General features: G+C 55.8%; 2 protein-coding genes across 2 annotated transcripts in view; both read left to right on the top strand.

The window, feature by feature from the left end:
- Positions 1-342: 342 nt before the first annotated feature.
- Positions 343-5,045, top strand: LOC106889918 (carboxypeptidase A1-like). Its single transcript, XM_014945434.1, has 11 exons — positions 343-407; positions 1,119-1,200; positions 1,925-2,059; positions 2,192-2,290; positions 2,780-2,881; positions 2,957-3,058; positions 3,679-3,789; positions 3,999-4,089; positions 4,203-4,402; positions 4,681-4,765; positions 4,858-5,045. The coding sequence occupies exons 1-11, from the start codon at positions 343-345 to the stop codon at positions 5,043-5,045; spliced, it is 1,260 nt and encodes a 419-aa protein (XP_014800920.1).
- Positions 5,046-6,373: 1,328 nt separating this feature from the next.
- The window catches only part of LOC106889916 (carboxypeptidase A1-like), a 5,486-nt gene continuing 1,547 nt past the window's right edge, over positions 6,374-10,312 (top strand). The window contains exons 1-10 of the mRNA XM_014945433.1: positions 6,374-6,438; positions 6,779-6,860; positions 7,185-7,319; positions 7,398-7,499; positions 7,632-7,733; positions 7,828-7,929; positions 8,059-8,169; positions 8,399-8,489; positions 8,858-9,057; positions 10,008-10,092. Of these exons, the coding sequence (XP_014800919.1) occupies positions 6,374-6,438; positions 6,779-6,860; positions 7,185-7,319; positions 7,398-7,499; positions 7,632-7,733; positions 7,828-7,929; positions 8,059-8,169; positions 8,399-8,489; positions 8,858-9,057; positions 10,008-10,092 (1,075 nt within the window). The remainder of the gene's footprint in view (positions 6,439-6,778; positions 6,861-7,184; positions 7,320-7,397; positions 7,500-7,631; positions 7,734-7,827; positions 7,930-8,058; positions 8,170-8,398; positions 8,490-8,857; positions 9,058-10,007; positions 10,093-10,312) is intronic.

The raw sequence follows: 10,312 nt of genomic DNA, 5'->3' as shown, positions 1-10,312 counted from the left end.
CCCCCCCCCCCCCCCCCCCCCCCCTGGGGGGGGGGGGTTGGGTGGTGATTGTCACCATGACACCTCCTCGCAGCGAGCCGGGCGCGCGTCCCGCTGGAAGACGTCCTTAGATCCTCCCTCATTTGGCTGCTCTTCCGTTGACTTTCGCCAAATCAAGCAAACGTTTGGGCTCCCGGGAGCTGTTTCCTGGCTTAATCTCTTTGTCGCTGCCCGCTCCGCAGGGACAGCAGATGTGGCCTTGGTGAGAAGGTCCACGAGTGGCCCCCCCACCAAGAACATTATACAGGGGGGCTGTAGATGCACACGGAGGTGGGCGTTGGGGTTCCTCTGCATCCATTCACCATGAAGATCCTCCTGGTCTTCGCCGCCCTCGGGGCAGCCACCGGCGCCGAGCAGCTCTTCGTGGGGTGAGTCCTGCTGAAAGTGGGGGGTGGTGGGGCACCCTGGGTGGGGATGGGGACTGGGGTAAGAGGTGCCCGGGCCCCATCTTGCCCTGTTTTGGGGTCAATGAGGTGGGTGACATCCCGACGGAGGGAAATCTGGCAGCTTTTGTGACGTGGACAACCAGAAAAGATGTGGTTTCACCTCAGCTTTGGAAGGAGGTTTTGAGCACCTCCCTGGCTGCTGCCGAGGGTGGAAATTAGGGGATGCTGAATCCTGGGAGCATCACCCTGAGCTTTTCCAGGGGAAGGACTGAACTGAGAGGGGGAAACTTTGCTGCTGGAGAAGGAGAGAAGTTCCTTCTCTGCTGGACACCCATCCCCAGGGCAGCCCAGCTGGGCTGGAGCAGAGGCTCTGTTACGAAATGTCTATATACTAGATAATTCCTAAGATTTTGGGACCTCTCATGATCAAAGGAAGGATGGAGACCACCATGGACTCTCCAGAACTTGCTCTTTTTCCCCATCACGGCTGTTCTGAACCTGCATTTTCCACTCTCGACCCCAAACCTCCAACAACTGATGCCCTTTCCAACCCAACCGAGCCGGTGTGGACCTTTCACAGCCTCCACCCAGCCCGTGATGGGGCCACGTCAGCGCTGGAGGCTCAGCTCCTTCCCCTCCCCGTCCCATCCTGTGATCTCTCCTGCATTCCCTGATGGCTCTGCCTCCTTGCAGGGACCAGGTCCTCCGTGTCACGGCCAGGGATGAGGAGCAGATTGCCCACCTCAGGGTGCTGGGCGAGCGGGCAGAGCTGCAGGTGAGCTGTGATGGGTTGGGGCCAAGCATGCCCCGGCCTAAAACGGAGACCTTGATGACATCCAGGGCTTCCTCCTCTTTTTTGACCTCACATCCAATTTTCCTTCCCATTTTGGACACGTGTAATTTATAACGATGTAAATACAATATTTATCTTGGGGCACCTTGAGCCTTCCTGTTCCAGAAGAAGCAGAAACACCCCGGCCACTGCAGTGTCATTGTTCCCAGGCTGAATATTCAGGTCGAAAAATGTCATTGCAATTTTTTTGGGCTTGAATTACAACATAACTCTGCTCCTGCGTGTTGTCCCTGGTGGCTTTGGTGGGGGGTGAATCCCAGCGACCAACTGAAGTGGTGGGAGCAGCAGGAGAGGGATGGGTGGTGGGGAACAGCTTCTGCACCACAAAGCTGATGTAGGGAGATGCCTCTCTTGAATTAAAGAGCGAAACCAGCGACCCCCGTGTCTCCTCAAACCACAAGGACTCACCATTCAAGGGATGTTTGCAGCCAACAGGCAACTTGGGCTGAATGATGTTTCTGTAGAAGATCCGTTGAGTGAGGCAAAGGGACCCTGACCCATCCTGGTGCCAATGTGTGTCCCAAAAATTGTCCAAAGACCTTTTTAAATCCTTCAATGCAAACTCTTAGGAGACCCTTTTGGTGCCAGGGAGCTGAATGGATGAGCATGGCTGTGGAGCATGGCTGAGCTCTTTCCTCCACACCAGGTTGACTTTTGGCGTGACCCCACCAGCCCTGGCCACCCGGCTGACCTCCGGGTACCCTTCCCCAGCCTGCAAACAGTGAAGATCTTCCTGGAGTCCCACAGTATTTCCTACAGCATCATGATCGAGGACCTGCAGGTAAGGGCTGCAGCATGAGCTCCTAAGGCTTGGTCCCAACAGAAGGCCCAAAAAGTTGGAAACCATCAGATGGTTTTCCAGTTCCTTCCAGCCAGTTGGTGTTTGGTTGGTTTTTTTCCTCCTCCTAAACAGGAATTGCTGGATGAGGAAAAGAAAAACATGACTAAGTCCAGGAGGGTAGAGAGAAGCACTAGCACCTTCGACTTTGCCTCCTACCACACGATAGAGGAGGTACTTTGCTCTTCAGAACATTTGCTTTGTCTTGCTGGGGGTGACGCTCAGCCCATGCCATGGTTGCACCCATGTGGTGAAGTTCATGGTGGCAGTGAGACCCCCTCCCAGGACATACCTCTCCCTCATTGGGTGGAGGTTTTAGCTGAGCTGGGAGAACGGGCACCCCTCCACACGCAGCACGGCCTCTCCTGGCATCTCCCCACCTTGCTGGAAGACATCTTCAACTTCATTTTGGGGGTCAAACCTCGTGCTTGGAGCCCAGTGGGTGGCTGATGGAGGCTGTGATGGTGTTGGGGCATCTCAGAGCTTTTTCCCCCCCATGGTTCATTCTGCTTTTGCAAAAGCCTTTGCCATGTGCACCTTCCTGCTTGCACAGAGGTCCCAAGCACCAGATCTTCTCCAGGGAAGCTCTGCATGATGCACCTGGTGCCCTAAAAACCAAAAGGAAAACCAGAGTGAGACTCATTACCCAGCAACTCCTTTCAGATCTACGACTGGATGGACACGTTGGTGGAAGATCATCCCAGCCTCGTTAGCAAGATCCAGATTGGGCAGAGCTACGAGAACAGATCCCTGTACGTGCTGAAGGTGGGTACCAGGGGCACCCTCACCTTGTCCAGCCCTGGGGGGGCACGGGGCTGAATCTCCCCCCTTTCTCTACAGATCAGCACCGGGGGGTCGAATCGGCCGGCCATCTGGCTGGACACCGGCATCCACTCAAGGGAATGGATCACCCAAGCCACCGGTGTCTGGACGGCCAACAAGGTAACCACGTACCCTGGGACCCCAATTCCTACCCCGGCCCTTTTTTAAGACAGAATCACATAGGGTTGGAAGGGACCTCTGGAGATCATCTAGTCCAACCCCCTGCTAGAGCAGGGGCACCCAGAACGGGTTACACAGGAACGTGTCCAGGTGGGTTTGGAATGTCTCCAGAGAAGGAGACTCCACCACCTCCCTGGGCAGCCTCTGCCAGGGCTCTGCCACCCTCACAGGAAAGAAGTCCCTCCTCACATTGAGATGGAACTTCTTATGTTCAAGTTTGTGCCCGTTCCCTCTTGTTCTTTGTAGCCCTTCGCTGTCCCCTCTCCAGCAGCTCCCTGTCCTTCTGGAACTGGGTAGCCCAGAACTGGACCCAGTGCTCCAGATGGGGCCTCCCCAGGGCAGAGCAGAGGGGCAGGATAACCTCTCTGTGGTGCTGCTCAGTTGCATCGCTCATCCCTGAGGAGCACCGAGGCACCTCCCACTCCTCTCTCTACACAGATTGTCGAGGAGTATGGCCAGGGCAGAGCAGAGGGGCAGGATGACCTCTCTGTGGTGCTGCTCAGTTGCACCACTCATCCCTGAGGAGCACTGAGGCACCACCCACTCCCCTCTCCACATAGATTGTCGAGGAGTATGGCCAAAACCCCTCTGTCACTGCCATCCTGGACAGCATGGACATCTTCTTCGAGATCATCACCAACCCTGATGGCTTTGTCTTCACCCACAACTCTGTGAGTGTGGGGACACTGTGGGGGGAACACGCTTGGCAAAAACCATAGCTGGTCATGTTTTTTGGGTGGGGAGGGATGGTCCTTCCTGAGTGGAATGGCAGGTTGGCGGAGGTGGTTTCCACCTATCCCTGGAGATGCTTGGGCAGGAGGGCATCATCTGTCCCTCAGGGCTGGAGGACTGTGACAGTCTTGCCTTGATCTGCTCTCAGAACCGCCTGTGGCGCAAGACAAGGTCCATCAACGCCGGCTCCCCCTGCATCGGCGTTGACCCCAACCGAAACTGGGACGCGGGCTTTGGAGGTGAGAGTTGGGCCATTGGGTCCCCATGCCAGGCATCGCTCATGCCTCAAGCATGAAGCTTCTTGTGAGAGGGGAGAAACCTGGGGGATAAAGACCTTTCCACCATGCCCCAGGATCTGGCTCCAGCAGTGACCCCTGCTCTGAGATCTACCGTGGCCCCTACGCCCACTCGGAGAGCGAAGTGAAAGCCATCGTGGACTTCATCCGTGGCCATGGGAACGTGAAATCGGTCATCTCCATCCATAGCTACTCCCAGATGCTGCTTTTCCCCTACGGCTACAAGAGAGTTCCTGCAGCCCACCACCAGGAACTGGTGAGGTGGCCCCAAAACGTAGACATGGGGCTGCAACTTCCAGCTTTGCTGAAAGAGTCAGGTCGGATCATCCCAAGACCTTCCTTTCTCCTCTGGTTAGATGGAACCTGCACATTGAAGCCCATCACCTTGTTCTCAGAGGGAGGGCGATTGCAAGATGTCTGTTAAAAATTAGGGGGGGGGTATTGGAGGGTATCTAGACCACTCTGCCCCAGGTTTTCTGTTGCCCCAAGGTTTTGGTCCATCAGGTCTCACCACTTTTGGGTTCTCCCTTGCAGAATGAGTTGGCTAAAAAGGCGGTGAACGACTTGGCTGCCATGTATGGGACGAAATACACCTATGGCAGCATCGTGGACACCATCTGTGAGTGTCCCTTCCCCTTCTCCTTCCTTTTGGCATCGTGTCCACCATGAACACTCAACGTGGGGGCCACATCTTCCCTCCTCTCCCCCCAGACATGGCAGACGGCACCACCATCGACTGGGCCTACGACAACGGGGTGAAATATTCCTTCACCTTCGAGTTGAGGGACACAGGACGCTACGGCTTCCTCCTACCCAGCACCCAGATCATCCCCACCGCTACCGAGACCTGGCCAGCGCTGCTGGACATCATGGTCCACGTCCTGGAGCATCCATACTGAGCCTGGCGTTCTCTCATCTCAATAAATAATTCTGGAAACCATTTAGGGTTTAAGGCTGGCACCTTTCTTTTCTGTTAGTCTTCAAAAAAATGGTGAAAGAGGATTCCCAGCCCTGCAGGTGTTTAATTTCCCCCTCGTGGCTTTGGTCCTACAAGTCCCCATCCCTTGAGGTCAACAGCCCTGAAGGACCTGGGAAAGGATGGGCCAACAGCCCTGAAGGAACTGGGAAAGGATGGCTGTCTTTTTGGGCAACCAAACCCAAATTTGTGGATTTTTGGGGCAACCAAACCCAAATTTGTGGGTTTTTGGGGCAACCAAACCCAAATTTGTGAGGTTTTTTGGGGCAACCAAACCCAAATTTGTGAGGTTTTTGGGGCAACCAAACCCAAATTTGTGAGGTTTTGGGGCAACCAGACCCAAATCTGTGGGGTTTTTTGGGCAACCAAACCCAAATTTGTGGGGTTTTTTGGGGCAACCAGACCCAAATTTGTGACCAAATTTGTGGGGTTTTTTGGGCAGCCAAACCCAAATTTGTGGGGTTTTTTGGGCAGCCAAACCCAAATTTGTGGGGTTTTTTGGGCAACCAAGCCCAAATTTGTGGGGTTTTTTGGGGCAACCAAGCCCAAATTTGTGGGGTTTTTTGGGGCAACCAAACCCAAATCTGTGGGGGTTTTTTGGGGCAACCAAACCCAAATCTGTGGGGTTTTGGGGCAACCAAACCCAAATTTGTGGGGTTTTTTGGGCAGTGTTGCTCCATTGTCCCTTCCCTGGGTGCTGGGAGGGCACCCCCAGGTCCATCACTGGGTGCAAAGTACTTTCAGGCATTTGCTGTTCTATGTTTTTTCCACCTGGGGTGTCCATGACCTACTCTGACTTCTTGTCCTGTGCCAAACTTCAAACCAATTTCATCACCACCACCACCCCAAACATGGCCACAATTTAGGTCCTCGGCTTGCTGAGCCATGTCCCCCCCAGTGCCAAAATCCACATCTTGCACTTTCTTGACCCAATTTTGCCCCTTTTTCTCCCCTCAGCTCTGAGACGGAGCCGTGGGCGGTGGGATTTTGGCACCTCCCCGCCTTTCGCCCCGCCGGCGGGTGGTGACTCACTGACGGCTCCGGCCGGTTCCTGGGACGGGTTTGGCCGGGACAGGGAACGCGGCAGAGGGGGGACGGCGGTGCCCAACCTTGGCCAGAGCCAGTTGGAGCCTTCCCACAGCCCTGGGAAAGGGGACAGCTGGAGGGGACGGGCTGGAGGCCACCATCCTGATGGGATTTAAGAGGTCCCGGGGTGCTGTTGGGACACAGGACGGGCTCCTTCAGATGACGATGAGGGCCCTCGTGCTGTTGGCTGCCCTGGTGGCAGTGGCCGCTGGCACTGAGACTTTTATTGGGTAGGGGGTCTGGCTGGCGGGGGGGTGGTTGGGGTGGGGATGGTGGCACTGGTTGGGACAGGGATGGTGGCACCAGTTGGGACAAGAGGAACTGGTTTATCCCCAAAGGAACATAGACACCCCCGGGAAGCTCAGTGTAAATCCCCAGGGTGAGGGGATGGATGGGGTCGGTCAGGGATAGGCTGGACCCACGGGGGGGTCAGAACTTGGCTAGACACCCCCGGGAAGAAGCTCAGTGTAAATCCCCAGGGTGAGGGGATGGATGGGGTCGGGGATAGGCTGGACCCATGGGGGGCTCAGAACTTGGTCCCGTGCCCCCCAACACCCCTTGACCCCACAGGCACCAGGTGCTGCGCATCGTCCCAACCAACGATGAGGAGCTGCAGAAGGTGCGGGAGCTGCAGGACCTCGAGGAGCTGCAGGTACCAGGGGTAGTGGTGGGGGTGGCTTTTGGGGAGACACCCCCCAGCTGGTGTCCTGTACTTTGTACCCCCCAGGACACACTGTAGAGCAGGGATGGGGTAGAGGTGGGCTAGACATGGGATGACGAGGACACACTGTAGAGCAGGGATGGGGTAGGGGTGGGCTAGACATGGGATGATGGGGATGGATATGGGATGACAGGGCTGGATATGGGATGATGGGGCTGGATGTAGGACAATAAGGACCACCTGGTGAGAGGCTGGTAACGGGGGGGCAGCTCAAGGCTGGATCTGACCTCCCCATCTTATTTTCCCCCCCTCCAGCTGGATTTCTGGCTGTCACCCCGTGGCCTCGGGCACCCAGTCGACGTCCGCGTGCCCTTCCCCAGCCTGCAGGCCCTCAAAGCCCACCTGGAGTCCAACGGCATCTCCTACTCCATCATGATCGAGGACGTGCAGGTCAGTGGTGGCAGAGGGTGGGACTCGGGGGCTCGGTGTGGTGGAGGATGAGGTCTCATCTTGCCCCGTGTCCCCCAGGCGCTGGTGGACCATGAGAGGACGGAGATGCTTCGTGCGCGCCGTGGGCTGCCGCTCTCCACCAACACCTTTGACTATGCCACCTACCACAGCCTGGATGAGGTGAGAAAACACAAGATTCAGGGCATTTTGGGGGGGGAAATCGTATCCTGGAATTGCTCTTGCAACAAGGGCAGAGGATGAGCCAGGTGTGACCCCCCCTACACCTCCCCAATCCCACTCCCCCACCTCCAGATCTACGCCTTCATGGACCTGCTGGTGGCCGAAAACCCCAACCTGGTCAGCAAGCTGGAGATTGGTCGTTCGACAGAGAACCGCCCCCTCTACGTGCTCAAGGTCAGAATTTGGGGTTCATGGGGTGACTGGAGGGGGGCAGAAGGGCCAAGGGCAAAGCTGACTTCCCCCCCCCCGCCTCCTCCTGCTCTTCCAGTTCAGCAAAGGGGGGACGAACCGCCCGGCCATCTGGATCGACACCGGCATCCACTCCCGTGAATGGGTGACACAAGCCAGTGGTGTCTGGTTTGCCAAGAAGGTATGGCCACCTCTGGACAGGTCCTGTGTCCCCAAAGGGCCACAAGACCCCTCAGCCACTGTGGCAGACCTCCTGGAGAGGACAGTACTCCTGCACCACCAGAGAACCTCAAACCACCATTCTCTCTAGATTGTCCAAGATCATGAGAGTGATGAAGGTCTGGCCTCCATCCTGGACAAGATGGACATCTTCCTGGAGATTGTCACCAACCCTGATGGCTTTGCCTTCACCCAAACCCAGGTACCGCCCCATATTTCCTCCCTCCAGGTCCTACAGCCACGCTGGATGGTGCTGGGGAGCAGGACTTGGGGAGACTGAAAGGTCAAAACCTCCCTGTCCGCTTTTCCATGGGACGGGAAGGGGACAACCATGACCCATTAGCCCCCCTAGATTTCAGCCCCTCCCCGTTCACTTAAGGCTGGTGGAGCTCCAGCCCTGGACACCAGCTGAGATGGTTCTGTCCTTTCAGAATCGTATGTGGCGCAAGACCAGGTCCAAGAACTCGGGCTCCATTTGCATCGGTGTGGACCCCAACCGCAACTGGGATGCAGGTTTTGGAGGTCAGAGCTCTCCCCTTAACCCTTTTCCATCCTCCAGGTGGAGATTCTGAGGACGTTTCTGGCTCATAACGATCCATTGATGCCCCCTGGGGAAGATAAGGGATTTGTTCTCCATGGCAGAAATGTGGGTTTGGGCTCCACCAGGGCTTTGGTGTCCCCTAGTGACCAGCATGGTGGTGACCACAAATGAAACTCATCATATAAATGCTTAGGAGGAGCCACAAAGAGCGTTCCTTGCTGGCCACTAAGCAGCTGAGGGATGGGAAAAGCTCTTGGGCTTGGAAATGGAAAAGGCCCTTCACCCTTGTGACTCTCCAAGCCACCCAACAGCCACCAAACACCCACACTGTGTTTTCACTTCTCCCCAGGGTCTGGGGCCAGCGCCAACCCCTGCTCTGAGACCTACCATGGACCCTACGCCAACTCAGAGCCCGAGGTGAAATCCATTGTGGACTTTGTGAAGAGCCACGGGAACATCAAGGCTTTCATCTCCATCCACAGCTACTCCCAGCTCCTGCTCTACCCCTACGGCTACACCACCACCCCAGCGGCTGACGACAAGGAACTGGTAGGGCTGACGTGGAGGTTTTCCAAGGGGGCTGGGATGATGCAAAGGTGCTCTCCTTCTTCTCCAAGGAGGAGCAACCTTCATCCTGCACCATGAAGGGGGCACCGGGAAGTTGAGAAGAAGCCCTGGTGCTTCCACCAGCCCCTGGGGACTCACCCAGGCTAAAGCTATCGAGCTTTGGCATCTTTTTTGCCTGCACCATGAGCAAAAAAAGCTTCTCCTGAAGGCTATATCCCGCAGGATTTGGTGTCCCCTAGTGACCAGCATGGTGGTGACCACAAATGAAACTCATCATATAAATGCTTAGGAGGAGCCACAAAGAGCGTTCCTTGCTGGCCACTAAGCAGCTGAGGGATGGGAAAAGCTCTTGGGCTTGGAAATGGAAAAGGCCCTTCACCCTTGTGACTCTCCAAGCCACCCAACAGCCACCAAACACCCACACTGTGTTTTCACTTCTCCCCAGGGTCTGGGGCCAGCGCCAACCCCTGCTCTGAGACCTACCATGGACCCTACGCCAACTCAGAGCCCGAGGTGAAATCCATTGTGGACTTTGTGAAGAGCCACGGGAACATCAAGGCTTTCATCTCCATCCACAGCTACTCCCAGCTCCTGCTCTACCCCTACGGCTACACCACCACCCCAGCGGCTGACGACAAGGAACTGGTAGGGCTGACGTGGAGGTTTTCCAAGGGGGCTGGGATGATGCAAAGGTGCTCTCCTTCTTCTCCAAGGAGGAGCAACCTTCATCCTGCACCATGAAGGGGGCACCGGGAAGTTGAGAAGAAGCCCTGGTGCTTCCACCAGCCCCTGGGGACTCACCCAGGCTAAAGCTATCGAGCTTTGGCATCTTTTTTGCCTGCACCATGAGCAAAAAAAACTTCTCCTGAAGGCTGTATCCCAAAGGATTTCCCCTTCTCTGGCTCATCTTTCTCTCTTTTGTGTATTCCCAGCACGAGATTTCTGAGAAGGCGGTGGCAGCTCTGTCTTCTCTGTACGGCACCAGCTACGAGTACGGCAGCATCATCACCACCATCTGTAAGTAATTGAGGGAGGGACAGCAGTGGTGCCCCCCAAAATAAACCAAAAAATTATCCCTCACATAGAATCACAGAATCTTCTAGGTTGGAAGGGACCTTAAAGATCATCTTGTCCAACCGTCAACCTAATTTTGACAAAAATAAACACCCACACAACAAACAAAAAGCAACACCATCACTAAACCATAGATCCCAGCACTACATCAACCCGTCTTTTG

Source organism: Calidris pugnax, unplaced genomic scaffold, assembly GCF_001431845.1.
Source record: "Calidris pugnax isolate Ruff unplaced genomic scaffold, ASM143184v1 scaffold96, whole genome shotgun sequence".
In the NCBI taxonomy this organism is placed as follows: domain Eukaryota; kingdom Metazoa; phylum Chordata; class Aves; order Charadriiformes; family Scolopacidae; genus Calidris; species Calidris pugnax.
This window is presented reverse-complemented; position numbering and strand designations above follow the sequence as displayed.